The 18,131-nt window shown below is 46.0% G+C and overlaps 1 protein-coding gene across 4 annotated transcripts in view; it reads right to left on the bottom strand.

Annotated features, from left to right (window-relative positions):
* Positions 1-14,318: 14,318 nt before the first annotated feature.
* The window catches only part of WNT6 (Wnt family member 6), a gene marked incomplete at its 5' end in the record, with an annotated part of 45,396 nt that continues 41,583 nt past the window's right edge, over positions 14,319-18,131 (bottom strand). For all 4 annotated transcript variants that reach the window (XM_082201797.1, XM_082201796.1, XM_082201795.1 and 1 more), the window contains 2 exons: positions 14,319-15,311; positions 17,689-17,990. In XM_082201797.1, the coding sequence (XP_082057923.1) occupies positions 14,850-15,311; positions 17,689-17,990 (764 nt within the window). In that variant the 3' untranslated portion in view covers positions 14,319-14,849. The remainder of the gene's footprint in view (positions 15,312-17,688; positions 17,991-18,131) is intronic.

Raw genomic sequence — 18,131 nt, 5'->3', positions numbered from 1 at the left:
TCTTTTTCTTGTTCTTTTACTTTTTTCTTCAGTGTATGTTTCTAACTTTGTATTTGAAAACTTAATAAAATATTTATAAAAAAAGAAGAAGAGAAAATCCTTTCGCTTTTCTGGGGCGCAGGGAAGTCTCAGAGCCGGAGGTTGGGGAAGGGACCCCCTTTGCTCTGCCCTCTTCTCCCGTCTTAGATTCGCATGGGGGTCCCCGCCCGAGCTTGCCTGGCCACCGGGCCACACAAGGGCCGCGCTCTACGCGGCGCACCTTGCTAGCCGCGCAGCTGTCCTCCGCGGCTGTGGAGGGGCCCTGCGCCGGTGCCCAGCCCCTCTGGGCGCCCGCTGCGCTGCCAATGACAAGCGGGCGACGTCGCGGGCGGGGAAGGCGTCGCTTTCTTTCCCGATCCTTCATCCTCCCAGTCTTCCAGCCCTTTTTTGGGTTGGAAGCTCGTCTCGTTCGCCCTTCTCCTTTCTTCACCCTGCGCGCAATTTTCCTCCCTCGTCTCCCTCCCCATTTCTCCTTCCTGACTGACGGGCTCGGGTTCGGGCTTCGGCTCAGGCTCGGGCTTCGGCTCGGGCTCAGGCTCGGGCAGCCACAGCGTCGGCGGTGTTGGCGATCGGCGCGGGGGGATGGCCCTCCCGGGGGAGCCGGCGCTGCTCAATGGGGTTGCCAAGGAGACAGGCCGGCCGCCCCCCTCCCCCGGTCCGGCGCCCCCCGCCGCGCCGGTGCCCGTTATCGAGCTGGTGCGCGCCGGGCGCCCTATAAAAGCCGCGGACGCGCCCACCGCCGCCTGAGATTATTGGGGGGGCTGAGCCCCCCCAAACGAATTTTTGAGGGGGCTCGGGCCCCCTCAAGCCCCATGGAGTCGGCGCCTATGGGTTCATTAGTTACCTTATTGCTGTATCCTGCTCTAATATCAACAGATATAGGGCAGTTTAGGAATATTTTAATTAATAGACAAATTGCCCCATATGTCGTTCAGTTACACAGCCCTGCTCTTTAATCATTAGATAGCTAGGACTTGTCTGTTCTGGGTAGATGGACAGAGTGGAGGACGGGCTTGCTGGTCAATGGCTGCTCCTGCCTCATATAGGAGTCTGGGCTCTAGATGGTGTTCCTTATGAGGCCTTGACTATTCGGTAGGAGCTGTAGGATAACCAGAGCTTTCTGAAACCTTTAAAAATTATCAGTTCCCATCATGGTAATGAAATAGCCTGGGGGGGAATGGATGGGTTTGTTTACAAAATGTATTCTTATTAGCATTATTTGTACCTACATTTATGACACTCAAGCACCTTTAATGTGCTTCAAATCCCTGTTGAGGGTTTGAGAAATATCTGCATGTCTGCTGCCATTCTTAAGCATTAAGAAATGAGATTGTTGGCCTGAAAGGCTTGTTGAAGTTTGCAGTCATTAATCAGAATGCAGATAGATAGTGTTAGCTTTAAACTTCCCTTTAGTCCAGGGATAGGGAGCCTATTTCAGCTTGAGGGCCACATTCTCTTCTGGGCAACCTTCTGGGCAACCACATGGCAGAGATGGGTGGGGCAAGAGGCAAAAGTAGGCGGGGCAACAAATGTAAAGTTTACCTTTGTACAGTGGACTACTGTACTTTTCTACACCCTCTCACACACACACCCTCTCTATTCTCCAGCCAAGCAAACTGGAAAGCATTATTTACCCAATTTCTTATTATTATTACTTTATTCACGATTCATCTTACATCCAAAGGTCTCAAGGTGAATTGCATAGCAAACAAGTAAATATTAAAGACGCACATGAAAAGTGACCACACTGAACATCCCCCAAGTAAATATTTCCCACCATGAAATTATCAGAAGCAATCACCACAAAACAGCAAGCAGCTAAAAACATCTAAAAAGCAAGCAAGGAACAACTATGAACATTCAAATACTTGGGTGCATTCAAAAGTCCTTAGCCTGGAGCTGAAAAGGTGTCAGAGCCACACATACTGTCCTGGGGAGAGCTTTACAGAGATGGAGAGACGTGGCACAAAAAGGTAGGGGGGGACATTTAACAACTGCTTAATCGCATGTCATCCTTATTTTTATATATATATATATTATTTTTAGAACAGGAGGGAATGGAGAGCAGAACACTTCTTCCCCCCACATCTCCAAGGACACATTCCAGCTGGGTAAAAATACGGGGAGGGGGCACTGAGAGTATGGCCTGGAGAGAGTTCCAAGGGCCAGATGGAGAGCTCTGAGATTCCCCACCCCTGCCAGAGATTGCCTTGTCTTGCTATATATTGGGCCAAAGTCTGTGAGCCCTCAAGCTGCCAATTGAGAGAAAAGAGAAGCTGCCACTTAATGCCTATGGAGAAATCAGCTGCAAACCACATCTGCAGATGTGGACTTTACAAGTAGGGTGAATGTGACCATGTGAAGAGGAGCAGCAGAGGCAAGGGTGCTGGCTTCACTCCCCTCACCATCATTTCATTTGCCTTCCAACTTGGTAATGGTGACTGAGGAAGCATAGGAGCCAACTCCTAGGGGTCGAGGTACCTTTGCCCCTCCCCCAATAAAATATTAGAGAGAGCCAGGCCAAGTACACAGAATAAGCTGCCATGAAGGGGCTGCAAAGCCACCTCCCCAACAGCAGGTGGCTGCCACTTGGGGCAGGACACAGTGAGGATTGACTTCTTGTGCAGCCCCAACCACAGCGCCCCACCTACCCTGCACCTCCCCCCACCATCCAGGTAAGGGGCAGTGACACTGCTGTCCGGGGGGGGGGGGCAGCTCAACAGCAGCTTCTGCCAGTATTTCCCCTTACATGTTTACATTGCCCAAGTTTTCACTCCTGCACTGGAGTTATCTCTTAGTCTAATCTACTTTACAGGCTTGTAGTTGTGAGGATAAAGTGTGGCAGGGGTGTGGGGTGTGAACCACACGCTGCCACCCTGAGTTCCTTGAAGGAAGGGCAGGGGTTTAAAACTGGAATAAATCATTTGCCTGGTGGATCGATCAGTTAAAGTTCAAATAAATAATGACATTTTTTTAAAAAAAACAACAACAACCCGTAACTACCAACCATGGTAAAAGTGAATACATATTTTTCTGTTTATTTTTCTGAATGCTAGCATGCACCTCTGTAGTCTTCTGTTTCATAATAAACAGCTTTTGATACTTGTGGTTTCACCTGAGAATTCAAGGGTTTTGGCACTGGCATTGCTCACTTTGAGACCTCATGGGCCGAATCCACATAAAGGTTTGGGTGTTGGACAGATGTGCATCCAGTGAACATATATCCCCCCATCCCCGTCTTACTCCCGCTGTGACTAGATGGCTCTGCTGCTCAATGGATGCACACATAGATGGAGCAAAAGGCAGACTTGGGAAATTGTTAATGTGAATTCTGCTATGAATTCTGTAAATAATAACATGATAATAATAGGGAAAGCTTAATGCATTAATATAGAAATTTAGAGCGTCCAAAATGTTTCACACACACTATGCCAGTAATCTAGAGTGTGAAAGATACATCAGATCTGTTCATATCCCAGATGGGAAAATGTCTTGATCAGGGCCAGCCCAAGACATTTTTCTATCTGAGACGAAAGACAAGATGGTGCCTCCTGCCTATTCCAGGTACAGAAGCTGACCGGAGTGCAGAGGTGTACCTAGGCTCTCTTGTACCCTTGGCAAGGAGCTGTATCCCTGCCCCATATCCTTGTGCCCCTGACAATCACTGTCTCTCTCTGTCTTTCTTCACAATTTTTGCACCCTCTTGGACCAACTTCACCAACTTCTGGGAACGCCCCTGCTAGAGTGAAAATTGAATTTGCCTTCCACTCTGATGATGGAATAGCATCCTGAGGCAGCAGGCTGGTTCCGGGGTGGACAGGATAGGCTGTACAACAAATGTAATTCTGTCTTCCAAAAGAGTGCCGGGGGGAGGGGAGAGAGAAACAGCCAATGTGCTTCCCCTACTACCCCCATCATCTGCCACCTAAGGCATTCATCTCATTTTGCCTAATGGTAGGGCCAGCCCTGGTCTTGCCAAAGGGCCTGGCAGTGCAGTCCTCAGCTGAAACTGCTAGCTTGTACAGTTCACTGACTCGTGAGCATTCTGCAAATATCTGCCTACCTGGCTCTAGTACGTTTGACGCTTTCCATCAAATTACCTAACATAGTTTCAGAAATTAAGTCAGTGCTAACTGTAGTCCACAAAATGCTTTTTTACCATAAGGAATGTGTTTGTTTTTAAGGTGCCACAAGACTCTTTGTTGTTTCTGTTGGACTACACAGCAACCCGGCTACCCCCTCTGGAAATTGTTATAGAGCTATGCAGCAGTGAGAACATTGGGAGGATTCAGTTGAAACTCGGAATGATTTCGATAAAACTTTTTAAGGATTAGCACATTAAGATAAACTTTTGCAAAGACAAATCAGGTACTTAACTACAAAAGGAGAGAAACCTGGCGAGGCAGCAGCACTGAGTTTCTTTTAACCACAACCTGAACACGAGCCAGCAACTGTGAGGCTCTTGCATAAGAAAGGGTGAAAGAAAAAGGCAAAGATTGGGCTGCGTTACAAAAGGTTGGCGCTTCAAGTAGGAAGCCAGTGCTCTGCTTTGCTCAGTTCCTTTTATACCTCTAACTCTGATGAAGAATGTGTTGAGGCTCTGGGCATCCTGTTATGAAAACATCAGGAAGAATCAAATGTAGGAATTGATTGAATAATAACTGGAATTATTAAAAATTAATAACAAATTATTTAAAAAACTTTTTTTCATCTTGTTATTTATTATGACAAATGTAGGAAGTTGCCTTGGTCCGAATCAGAGCATTTGTTTATTTCATTTATAGCCCACCTTTTCCTCCAAGGAACTCAAGGTGGCTATGTAGCTCTTCACAGAATACCCATAATGCCCCTATGAGGTAGGTTAGGCTTAGGGTTGCCATACTGTATTTCAAAAAGTGAACATCTGGACAGAAAAGTTCTTTACCTTTTTTGCAAAATCACAAATAATTTGGCCATTTTTTAGGAAGATCAGCAAAATTTAGCCAATTTCTGCCAGGACACTGCTTCCAGATACAGTATTCCGTGTATGTCTGGGAAATTTCTAGCAACCCTAGTTAGGCTAAGAGGCTTTTATTTTCTGGGTGGGATTTTTCTTCATTGGGAATCTCATGACCCAAGCATGATAAATTCCACAAGGTTGGGGAGTTCTCTGGAATGGAGGATCCTTAAGCGCTTTGGACCACAGTGGATATGGGATTGTGGGGTTTATCTAGAATCATCCGGAACGGCAGTGGGGTTTTCCTCTGCTATTTACAGGTGTTCAAATAATCCCTTTCCTCTCTATAATCACAGCCTTTGTATAAATGGCCTGTGCTGGGTGTTTAAATGTGGTGCACCATGACAGTAGCTGGCTCTGCATTTTTCCACCTAGGCAAAGATCCATGTTTTTCTGTAGTCGAGATGGGAACTGTTATTACTTGGGGCTATGACTGGGCTATAACCTTATAACTCTACGTTTGACCCTTATGCAGGCAGATGCTAATCTGCCAAGGATGCCCTCGTTTTAGAGAATAACCACAAGCCTGCAATTCTGCCTAGTGGATTTTTAAAACAATCCGTCAACCCTGTGTTGATGGATTGGCTTCCTTCAGGAAGCAGCTTAATCTCTCTACGTGGGACCCTCAGAGAAATAACCACTGAATATTTGTCTCCAAGGAAATTATAGAATCTCTATCTGGAGGTTTTCAAGAGAAAATGGGTGATTGGCTGCTGGGTGTCATTTAAATTTAAGGAATTTGCTGGGTATGACCCATAGGAACTCTTCCGGATACATGATTCTATCAATCTGTGGAAACAGAACATACTATACAGACACCAAGAAACATCACTATGTTGACGGAAGCCTCTCATGCTGACAGCAAAGCCCTTGCATACACAAAACATCTCGCTTAAGACATCTCGTCTTAAGCAAGCATGACTTTGGAGCAAAGCAGATTCTGTACCACTGAGCCACAGCCCTCCCCCTAAATTTCAAGCTCGCTCTTGCTATACCTAATAAAGACTAAAATATCTTCAAATATCCAGCCCCTCTGGTAAAACTTTGACATCCTTCTATTTCTAATATGACAAGGCCCAATGACTATGCTAGATGAAAAGCATCTGCAGTGCCTACTTGGTTTAACTAGCAGAATCTCAACCCCCTTTTTAGTTCTCTTGTTGTAAGCCAACAAAAGCAGGCTCTACAAAGGAGCCCAGGAGGCAGCAAACATAGAAGCATTACTTCATCTCTTCCACCTGTTGCTCCAAACCAGCATACCTCAGGAAGCCCACTGCATAACATTCAATCTGAAAATTATTATTATTATTATTATTATTATTATTATTATTATTATTATTATTATTATTATTATTATTATTTTATGGCTGACTGGCAGAAGCTCTCCAGGGTTTCAGACAAGAATCTTTCCCAGCCCAACCTGGAGATGCCAGGGACTGAACCACTAAGCCACAGCTCTTTTGCAATATATAATTGCCCTAAAATGTAATTCATCAACTAAACGCCAGAGACTAATGAAAGATTTTAAACTCCTTATTGTTGACAGTTTTGAGGAGGCTTGGCCTTTCCATCAGAAGGTAAAGCAACATTTATATCAGCAATAGGAAACTGGTTGCCCTCCAGGTGTTCTGGACTACAACTCCCATAATCCCATGGGCCTATACTGGCTATGCTGATGGAAGCTGGGAGTCCAGTAATAACTGGATGGCCACAAGTTCCCCATCTTCGATTTATATACACAGTTTCAGTGAAGTGGTGATCAAGGTGACCCAGGAGAAGTCACCTTTCAATATCAGCCTACTAGTTACAAGGCAAAGGTTTAGGGCAACAGAGATTTGCATATTAGGCCCTTAATGCCTTTCAAGGGTCTCGAGATCCCTGATAAAACCTTAGCAATAAAGGGGCCTTACTCAACAGCACTGGCAGCTGAATCACAGAAAGTGCTGGATTTTCTTCCAGACTCACCAGAGACTTTCTAATCTGATCTCCTTCCATAGAGATGGGGTTGGGCAGGATAAACAATCAACAGTGGAATTAAGAGGAAAGTCTTGAGTTCATTCCATTGAGAACAACACCCCTTTAAGTGCCAATCTGCCATGTCCCAGATAAAGTACTAGTCTTTGTCTCCTTGGGAGCAATGAAAGCTGAAAATTAGGCCTCACCCTCTTCAATCCCTCTCAGTCTGGCCTGTAGGAAGCTTCTTTCACTGTGACAGGAATTCAGGCTGGAGGTAGGTGGGAGGAGATAGGAGGTGGTGGCTGCAGACTCACCATACATTTAAAACGCATTCCCCCTCCTCCAGAGAGTCCTGAGAAAGGAAAAAGAGCCCAGGTCCTCTTGTGGATCAGGAATTTGGTCAAGAGGAAGCAGAGAGTAGGAACAAGGACAGTTCTCCCAATGGAGCAGGGCTGTCTAATCTGTGAGGCAGGGTGAGGCAGTTGCTTTGGATAACCTTGCCCGCCCTGCTGCCTCTGCTGACAGCAGCACTGGCTTCTGAAATCTTACGAGAGATTTTTAAGACTTTGTGAGATCTCACATGAGATCTCAAGAGATTTTGGAGAGATTTCACGAGATCTTGCCAGAACTCGCTGTCCCTTCGCAACCCGGGTCAGGGAGGCTGCAGTGGCGTGTCACGTTCCTGTCATACCTCAGGCAGTGAAATGGAATGCAATGCCCCTGCCCTGGCTAGGCCCAGAATTGTTTCACTTCAGAGATTGAACTTTATGAGACACCATTTGAATATTATTTGAGCCATAATGTGTTTGTAGCTACATAAGCCGCAACAGGTAACTCGGACATTCATCTGAGTTTCTTCCTCAGATTATGTGTGGCACACTGGGGGCCTATCGTTTCCAGTAGAAAATCTCTGGATGAAAGACACCTTTCGAAGTGAAATGTGTGTTGTTGTTGTTTGGAGCTGAGGGGGTTGCAGAACATGTGTTGGTCACATTTTTGGTACACACAGACACATGCCTATGCAGACAAGCATTTTGATACCCCCAAACTGAACACCTGAAGCAGAGGGGGGTTTTTAATTGCTAGTTTATTCACAAGGACCATACGTTATTAATTAAAAACTGGTTTGACCTTGAACAAAATTAATAAACAGAGTATATTTATTCTTCTATTAATAGCCTTTAAAAAAAATCACATTTCAGGGAATTTCCACTAAAACAAAATTGTGATTCTTCAAACTAAATTTGCTTTTTGGCATTCTCTCCTCCTTCTCCATCACCCATACTTGTTGTAGAAACCACTTAAAGTCTCTCCGCAGTCTTCAGTGTCAGTCACCTCCCTGCTTAGTACCAACTCCCACCTGAGGACCACACTACCTGGTTAGGCCCACAACTTCCCCTGCCAGTGGGAGACCACAACAGCTGCTTTGAGAAGTGCAGGTGCTTGTGGGGATCCTAAATACACACATCAATTTCCAGTCAAATATGAAGGGAAGTGCTTTGATCTGTCTCCAAACCTTAATGACATAATTGGTTCCAAGTGAAGGTATCCCCTTCCTGCTGCTGTTTTACTAGAGCCAAAGAGATGATTTCACAGTCACTCGAGCAGCAGGTCTTTCTCTCCACCCCCAGACTCCATTACAATCTCTTCCCTTAAAGTAGCTAATTCACAGAGGACTGGTGTGCCTAAGTAACTTGGCAGCTTTTTGTGGCACTACAATGTTGGATGTGCCTCCCATTCTGCATCACTGCCTAACTAAATATGATCATTGTAGGGACATGTGGTTCTGTCTTCGTATGTTGCTGAATGAAGGCATGAACCTGGCCTCACTATTTCGCTCACTTGTGGCCTTACGGTGTTGAGTGTCTGGCTGTGATGTTGCTTGGAGCAATATTGCTCTCTCTCATGAACATGTATTGCTCACAAGTTACTCACATGCATTATGCTGTTTCCATGTTTAGTACAGCTGACGTTGCTGATTCTGGTGGTACTTTTTCAATGTTCTACAGGTGGGGAGAGAGGAAGCACTTAAGCTGTTGGTGATTCTTCTGTTGTCACTCACTGTGGTTGTTCCTGGCAACCTGTTCCAGTTTGGCTATTTCAGTAGAAATAGAAGGAAATTCAATTCTGATAAAATACCTACTGAAAGAGATGTATACCAAGACTGTTAGCCAGTTCTCATTTTTGTTTAGGGTTTATGTAATAATAAGTGAACAGGAAGGAGGTGAAATATTTCCTAGTCTCCATTTTAGAACATAGTTGATTATTTTAATGCATGTTGACAATATGGTTTTGGTTTCACATACATAGATAAACTTGAGAAGGCTAATGAGAGATGTTCAAAGTTTCTGCAAGGAATTACTAATAATTTATTCCAAAGCAAAAGTTGTAGTGTTTCGTAAAATACAACCACAACCCCTGCCCCAGGTACAGACAGACTATGGATGGGCATGTAATTGAACAGGTCAAAACCTTTACATTTCTGGATATACTTTCCCTGGAAAATGCTCCTGGCTACCCCAGCACATGGTTAAATTTAAAACTTTCAAAACTTCTTAAGCAATGTGGAACTTTACCTGTGGAACAGGTGGAAACTTAGTAATTCAGGCACTGAATATATTCATAAGAAAGATGATGCCATAGCTCTGTCAACTCTAGGTGTGGGGACGTGAAAGCATTAGTTCCCTTGAAAGCCTTCAAAAAAATTTTTGGCGCTCATACCTTGCTCTGCCTCAAGGCATTCCAGTAGCTCAACTGCGAACAGTAATAGGCTTTAAGATCTGCTAATGAAACCCTCATTCTACATTGGCTTAAGCCCTGCCTTATGAAGAACCCACATTCTTTCTAGCTAGGAAAAAAAGTTAATGTGAACTGAGTGCAGCAGTGTGTAAGCTTAGATCAGCAGGATGGCCTAGATTTACTTCCTTAAGTAGAAACAGAGGAAAGGCATACTAAATTTTGGTTAAAAAGAAGAATTAACAATTACAGCATTCATCAGGGCATGAAGATGAATCATTATTATTTTTCCATATACAAAAGGATCCAATATTGTGATACCTTTCTTCAGCGACGGCCTTTGGTAATATTTCATAATATGGTGCCCTGTGTGAGGCAAAAATTTGACGCTCCCAAATGGATCTTCTCAATTATTGATCTTATCCATTTTGCCCCCCCTCAGCTTTGTGCCCTGTGCAGGGGAACTGCCTGCACCACCCTAAATCCAGCACTGCTCTTTCTTTATTATTATAGCCTTTATTATGGCTCCAAGATTTTCAGACATTGGAGGGATGTTACGGCAAGCTTTCAGTTAACCAATGTTTGTGTGGAGGATATTTTTCATGGAGGTGTTTCATTCGTACATTCCAGAACACCAAATTTTTTGTTCCGGTGTCCCAGTTTATAGCCTTGGGAATGAGCTGAACAAAAATTGTCCTTTACTGAGAGATCAAAAGAAACACGTCTGTCACCCGCCCAGTTTCTTTATTTGCTGTGGCAGTGCAGAAACTAAAATTAACACTGGGATCCGTCATGGTGACACTTGTCATTATCCTAATTTGATTATTTGGTTTACTATTTCAGTATTTTCACCATTTATATTGTTTTAATACAGTTTTATACTGTGCAATTAGGTTTGTAATGACCTATGGTTAAAAAATCATATAAACTTGAACTTAAGGCGGGACAAAACACGAAGCCGCAACCGTACAGGGTCATGTTTGATGTAATTCTGTATTTCTCTGTCTTCTGAATGCTGGTTTGTATCCAACATTAGCCATACTCAGAGTAGACCCTGACATAATGAACTTATGCACATTATTTTCAATGGGTCTACTCTCAGTAGAACGTATTGAGAAACAATCTGCAATAATTACATTTCCCCGTCTTCTGAAATTGGTGATGTGCCTAAAAACCCTAAGAACTCTGCAACAAAGAAGCTGCGGGACTTTAATTTCAGGTGGGGATTTTGCAGTACACACCATACATTTAAAGCAGTGTTTCCCAACCGGTGTTCCGCGGCACACTAGTGTGCCGTGAGACACCGGCTGGTGTGCCGTGGGAGGGAGGCGGGCGAGTCGGGCGGCGAGAGGCGGCGGCGGCGAGGATCCGCGTCGAGCCGGGGGCGGCTCCGCGGTGGTGGTGCCGAGCGGCGGGGCAGCGCGCGCAAAAGGGAGGAGCGCGAGACAGCGGAGGAGGAGGAGGCCGGCATGTCCGGGCAGCAGCAGCAACAGCAGCAGCAGCAACTCCCGGCGACGGCTCCTCCTCCGCCCGCTATCGCCGCCACCACCACAACAGCCGCCGCCGCCTCAGCTGCCGCCGTCCCTCAGTCCCTCGCTCTGCTGCCTCCTCCCACCCCGGCAAGGGGAAGGGAAAAAACGTTCACTTTTGTGCGTCCCTCCCGGCGTGACGCTGCGCGCTGACGTCACGGGGCGGGGCTTTAATGGTGGTGTGCCGCGAGATTTTTTTCTGGTAAACAGGTGTGCCGTTGCCCAAAAACGTTTGGGAAACACTGATTTAAAGTATATTACTTCCCCGCAAAGGGTCCTGGGAACTGTGGTTTGCACCTCACAAAGCTACAACTCCCAGCACCTCTAAGAAACTACATTTCCCAGGATTCTTGGAGGGAAGTCATGTGGGAGGAGAGACTTGAAATTAAATAGCACCAGGAACTGAACTGAAGCTGGGGAGGGGAGGGGGTGGAATGGGGGGCAGGAAACTGAGGCAAGCTACAAGCAGGTCTGGTCCTATGATACAGGAAGCTGAAAAGACCCATTTAAGGGGGCAACGTGGTTGGTGGAGTGATAGATGAAGGCAGAATTTGTGTCTGAATGGCAAGGCAAGACAGCATTGTATTTGAGTCTGTTGCTGCGTTACTTGCATCTTATATGGTTTTTATCATATTTGTAAGTAAGGTCATATGTGATAACTGAAACCCATTGTAGGAAAAGGGAAATTCAGCTATACACACAGCACAGCAAGGAGACCCTTGCTCTTGGAACTACAGGCATGAGAGTCTGGGAGAGACTTAGAGCGGTAATAACAAAACAAAACAAAAAAAGCCCTGCTGGATAAAGCCAAAGGGCCATCTAATTCACCATCCATTTCTCACCATGGCCAACCAGTTGCCTACAAGCAGGGCCTGAGTGCAAAAACATGCTCCTCCCTTGCAATTCCCAGCAACTGGAAAAGGTCAGACTGAATACTTCTAGGTGGGGGGAAGATCCTACAAAAAGAAAACCCCACCCTAAACCCAGCTGACTGCTGCTTCTGTGTGCACCTTCCTGCCCAGTGTCAGGGAGCAGTTTGAAAACCACAATTCAAGCCAGATGATGATGATGATAGCAGGGAAGTTCCATTGTGACCTGCAATGAACCCTCTAGTAACGCCTGGGGCAAGAAAGCCCAGAGGAACCCCTTTTGCTGCTCCCACCATGCTGGGAGAAACCTCTCATTATCTGCCTGTGTTGTGGTGAGGCTGACACATGGCTTCACTTTGGAAGAATCAGATGTTCCTATCCCCGTCATGGTACACTGAGCTACCCGCTCTACACATCTCAGCTGCAGCACAGGGGGAAGCAATGAACCAACAGAGGGCAAGTAGAGGTCTGTGTGTATGTGCCCGCATGCATGTTTGCCTATATGCAAACAAGCAGCATGTATGGCCTCATGTGTGATTGCATGTCCACAGCTTCCCACCTGACCAGAAGCCATACAATACTAGGCTTCTTTCTTTGGTGGGGGAACTTTTTTCAGTTTTAATTGGCATAAATATAGATTTGGTATATCTTTTTTCATCTGAGGCTGCTGAGCAATCAATATGCACTGATAAAATGCTGCTTGGAAGCCTGTGTTCCACTGACATAAATTGTATAGATGCTGGCGCTCAGAATCTTAGGTCTTCCAAGTTTTATCTCTGCTCCCCTCCAGCACTAAGGTTCCCAAGGCCAAGGCTGTCACACCTCTCATGAGATCATAGTGTGTAAGCCAGTAACAGATGCAGGTGCATGATTAATCTGCATGACTACTAGGGTCAGTGCAACATCAGAGGAGATCGCAATCAAGAAAAAGGCATAGAAAGACGACTCAAAGGCAGTGATTACAAAACTGCAAGGGAAGTTTAACAAGAAACAATTCCTCATGCTGACAGGTCCTTAATACTCCCCCAAATCCCACTTCTGATCTCATCAAAACCAGGCCAAATACTATTGCTTCCAGTTTTTGGTTGATTCTACACCTTTCCTCATTAGTAGAATCTTTGCACCTGGTAGACCCATCAGCATAAATCTGATGCACAGCTAATCAGTCCAAAGAGGCTTCATCCTTAAGATGGGAGTAGGAGCTGCATCAGGAGAAAGCAAACAGACCATGCACCCTCTTGGACTATGTTGACCCACTCTGCTAGGACACACACACCTGGAAGTTCACAATAGCAATGCTGTCTAACAGAATGCTGCTTTCTCAGCAACATGCAATGCTACATTAAGCCCTTGGCGCCCTCTGGTGGGAAAAAGGTTCTTCAAACTGCCATCATGTAAGTTAATTAGGGAAGAATTCTGTGTTTCGTGTCTCCATGCATGAAAGAGAATGAGGGTTCTGGCATTAATTTATTCTAATGAGGCAGCTTAGGAGGGGGAAAAGAGAGAGAATTGATGAAATAATAATAATAATAATTATTATTATTATTATTATTATTATTATTATTATTATTAGACCTCCCCCAAATTGACACACCTAAAAAAGGCTGATGAATTCTTGTGTATGAAGACTCCTTGATGAATGTGTGTGACCTACCTGCACATGTCACTTACCTGCTGGGAGCCTCACTTGTTCGTCTGCACAAGTGAAGTGCTAGAGGTTTTCCACAAGTGACTTTGACAGTGTAAATAAGGAACAATGTTGCAAAGCTACAAAACATATAGGACATGCCTTTCATACCAAATCAGTCCAAATCCTAACTGAGCAGTCTCGACATCAAATACATCACCATTCAACCCCAGCATCTCTAACTCCACAGGAGCTCTTGACCTGCAAGAGACATAATCTCTCAACACTCTTGGAAAAGCTCCCAAGGTCACTTAACAGCAATGCATTAATGTTAGGCAAAGTCACCTTCATACCACTCTAAATGCTCTGATTAGATAAGAACATAATAAAACCCTGTTGCTAGTTCAGACCAAAGGCCCAACCAGCACAACATCCTATTCTTACAGTGGAGCAACCAGATGCCTATGGGATGAACAAGAAAATAGTTTAAACTTCTAGTTAAATTACTCATCCTTATTAAGTGCGCTTGTGAACACTTCCTTTTGCAACAATGGATTAAGACACTGTTAGTTTAAATAGCTTTATTAATGCAGAGAGAAACAGCAGCCCCAGCTGAAGGGGGGCAAGGAAGCCACAGGAGTGAGCAGTCAAGCTCAAGGAAACCTCTGCTGTTCTCTCAAACACAGGAAAGATCCATTAATAAATGAGGCACGACACTTCCCTCCAGGGAAACTGTGCATGGCCTATAGTCAGAGACCCACATAGGACCAAGATGCTGAGGATGAAGATGGGAGAATGTCAGGTGACACCAGTCTCCCATCTTCAGGAGTGTATGTCCAGTCAATGAGTAATGGCGGCGCAGGGCCTGCCACAGAGGAGGTTATAACCAACAAGTGTTGGAAACTGCAGGGAACCAAAGTTTCAGAAACAATCCATTTCCATGCTCTGGGGATCCAAGGCAGTCCAGAATGATCCATGTTCCCTCAAACCCATAGCAGGCTTGATTATGCTCCCTGTCTTTGGATTCTGTGGCAAGTTGGGCATCATCCTTGCCCTCATGCTCTGGGCCATCCCTGCCGTGTCCTTTCTGTACCCACTCAAATGCATAAGCTGTGCTCCTTGCGTACCGTGCACTTCCGGCACTGCACCACACAGCACCAATGGAAGCGGCAAAGGCAGTTCTCTTCCAAGAGAAGTGTTTCGTCGTGGTGGCCGCGCCCACAACATAGCAGATCGCAGCCACTCATGTCCATGGCGGTACTGTTGCACACTCGTCCACGCGTGCCCAGCGAACCCGTCTTGCGGTTAGCCACGCAGAAGTCAGGTGAGTCGGCAGAGTAGATGAGGTCCTGCCGGTCCGGGGGCTTGATATTCCGTCCCACAGGGATGAGTGTCTTGCCATCGTTGCCACCCATCACTTTAAAGGCCCCATTAAAGCGTTCAAGGAGGCGGTCTCCCACCTCCCGGAAAGGGGGCATCTTCTTCCAGCAGGTGCGTAATGCACAGGAACCCGAAAGTCCATGACACTTGCACTCTGTCCGCATGTGGTTCTTCACTGCCTGGAAAGAGGAAAAGAAACAGCCATTGGAGAAAACAATTCATACCTCCAAGAACACACTGCAATGGTGAAAGTGGCAAAATCAACATCAGCTCACCACAGAGCTGAACTACAACTCCCATCAGCCTATGCTGCCTGGGGCTGATGGGAGCTGTAGCCCAAGACAACTGGAGGGCACTAGGTTTGCAAAGGCTGCTTTCAACTACAAGAGAAGGTGGGGTGGAAGATAGCTCATTTTGAGCCTAAAAGAGAAAATGAAAATGCATGTCATCCACAGTCAGATTACGGTGTTCTGGCCCTCAGACCCTGAGAATGACATTGCCTATCAGTGCCTTACATTCACAAAAGAGGAGGGAGGTGATGTCAACAGCACCATGCTTTAGAAGCCAGATTATGAAGGAGATAATATCTCAGGAGAACTAGGTTCCCTGTCCCCACCTCCTTCCCATATTCTGAATATGGACCAAAAGACTCTGACTGGGTTACCCTCTTCTACATGTGAGAGCATGTAATACAACAGTAATATTTAGCATTTATGTGATACAGTCCTGGAACGTTTGGAACACTTTACATATGCTATATCAAGAATTCTAAGACAACCCTGCAGTGTAGGCCAGTGTTATTATCCTCATATTGAGGGTGGTGAGTTGAAATTGCCAGTTGCGTAAATCTACCCCTACAGAGCTTGTTGCTACTGGATTTGATCCAGGCTCATGCACCTCCCACATTTCAGTACTACATCACATGAGCTCTCTATGCATGTAAGTGCATAGATCTGTCTGCTTTGCATACCTGTTCATAAACTGTCTAACTGTCCCCTCTGGCCTTTTGTATTATTATCCATTGATAAATTGATGGTTCTGATGGGGATCATGAAATCTTCTTGTTCTGCCAACCAGTATGTTTTTGGTGGTAATCCAGGATGAGCCCCAGGACTGATTGAGGGGATGGAAAAGACAGGCAGAGGCAGGAGGAGGAAGAGGATACCTAAAGATTACAGAGGGAAAATCAGGTGGCAGGCAATGAAGGCAGGTTGAAAGAGGTGTCTAGCCTATCAAGGGAACATGCTTTGGTTATAGGGCATACAGGGTTGAATCATGAAGTTAGAAGCAAGCTTGCAGAAAGGGAGGGAAAATACAAAGAGTTTGATGTGGGTGGGTAAGAGAGAGAGTGCATGCTTGGGATGGAGAGTTGGGAATAAACACTTCATCCAACTCTAGTAGCATTTTTGCACCGTTAAAAATGATGGCCAACTAAAGTTAAGGGACAACAGCTTAAAGCAGGCCTGATCAGCTAAAGGATGATTTTTAGATATGAATTTGAGGTGGGTATAAATACTTTTGTTAACCAGTTGTTACTCTGATGTGTGGGATTTTATGGTATAGCTGTGTACAGATTCTCTGGCAGGGAAGTGTTCCTCCAACTCCCAATAGTAAAAAGTGTCCAAATTGTTCTACACATATTTCAATGAATTAATATTTGGCATAGTGTTGGGGCAGGAACTCTGGCTTGCTGTACCATGGAAATGAGGCCCAGTGAGGCAGGGATGGCCAAATACCTGGCAGTGGCACTTGTGCCCTATATTGCCACCGGCTCCAGGCCTTGATCTAATTTTATGTGGCCTTTGGCCAATTTTTTTAATCCCTCTGCAAGCGCTGAATTCAGCCCTCTGGAATGAGCAATCTACCCAATTTCTGGCAGCCTGCAGGGCAGTGGGGAAGGGGGGCAGAGGAAGAGAGGAAGAGGAAATTGAGGGTGTGTGAGAGAGAGAGGGGGGGAGGGGTGTCAGAAAGAATGGGGAGAAAAGAGGTGGACCCTTCCACTTTTGGCTCTGGGCCACTGCTGGCTTTCCCCTCACTCACCAACAGATTACCCCAAGAAAATATGCCCAACAGAAAAACCTACACTGATTTTCTCTACTTGTTGGTCCTAAAGCCCCTATGTGCACATATAGATGTGCTTGTACAGTATTAGCAGATAACATGGCAGCAGTAGTGACAGTGTCTGCAAGCAAAAGGGACTACAGCATGCTGCTGTAGCCACAGGATACTCTGCCCCATTACTGCATGGAACAGAGCATGGCCAAATGCACATGCATGACAGCAATCCTTAGCCCTAGAACCGGATGAGGGCTCAAGCTGTGTGAGAGCAGTTGGGGTGATGACCTTGACCATAGAAATAGGTCTGGACACAAGGCAAGGCTGCGTCACTGGAGTGGAAGTGAGGATGTGACGGGCAGCCAAGTTAAGCCTAAGCAGGCCACGTTCTGGCAAGTAATGGGGCAGTCACAGTTCTCTCCACCCACCAAGGAAGAAGGCAGGGTTGCCTGTGGAGAGAGGATTCCAGATACCCAAGTAGTGAGGGGAGGCTGCCCTTACCAGGCGCCCTGCTTCGTTGTTGTGCAGGTCAATGAGAGTTCGAATGTCGCTCTTGCCACGCTTGCGCTTAGCGTCCATGAACTGGCGGGATTTCTCATAGCCAAAGTCAACGTCATCCCCGCAGCCGCCCCACTCCCAAGCAGAGCCCTCTGACCCTGTGATGGCGGGGGGCAGAGGAGGGGACCGGCTCCGAGTCGCCTCACAACCGCATGGCAGCAACTCGCCCATGCTGCAGGCCTGGGTGACGGCATGGCTCACGCCGGCCGCTGTGATGGCATAGACAAAGGCTGTCTCCCGGATATCTGTGTAAGAGAGTGAGAGGACAGAGCAGGGGAAGAAGAAAGAAATGGAGTCAGGTTTAAACAAACAAACAAGCCACTAGTTCATGGGCCTGCCAGGGGTAAGTCTGGCAAAAAGCACGGCCTTTTAAAAAACCGTAACAA

Source organism: Podarcis vaucheri (genome assembly GCF_965113315.1).
Source record: "Podarcis vaucheri genome assembly, chromosome: 1".
In the NCBI taxonomy this organism is placed as follows: domain Eukaryota; kingdom Metazoa; phylum Chordata; class Lepidosauria; order Squamata; family Lacertidae; genus Podarcis; species Podarcis vaucheri.
This window is presented reverse-complemented; position numbering and strand designations above follow the sequence as displayed.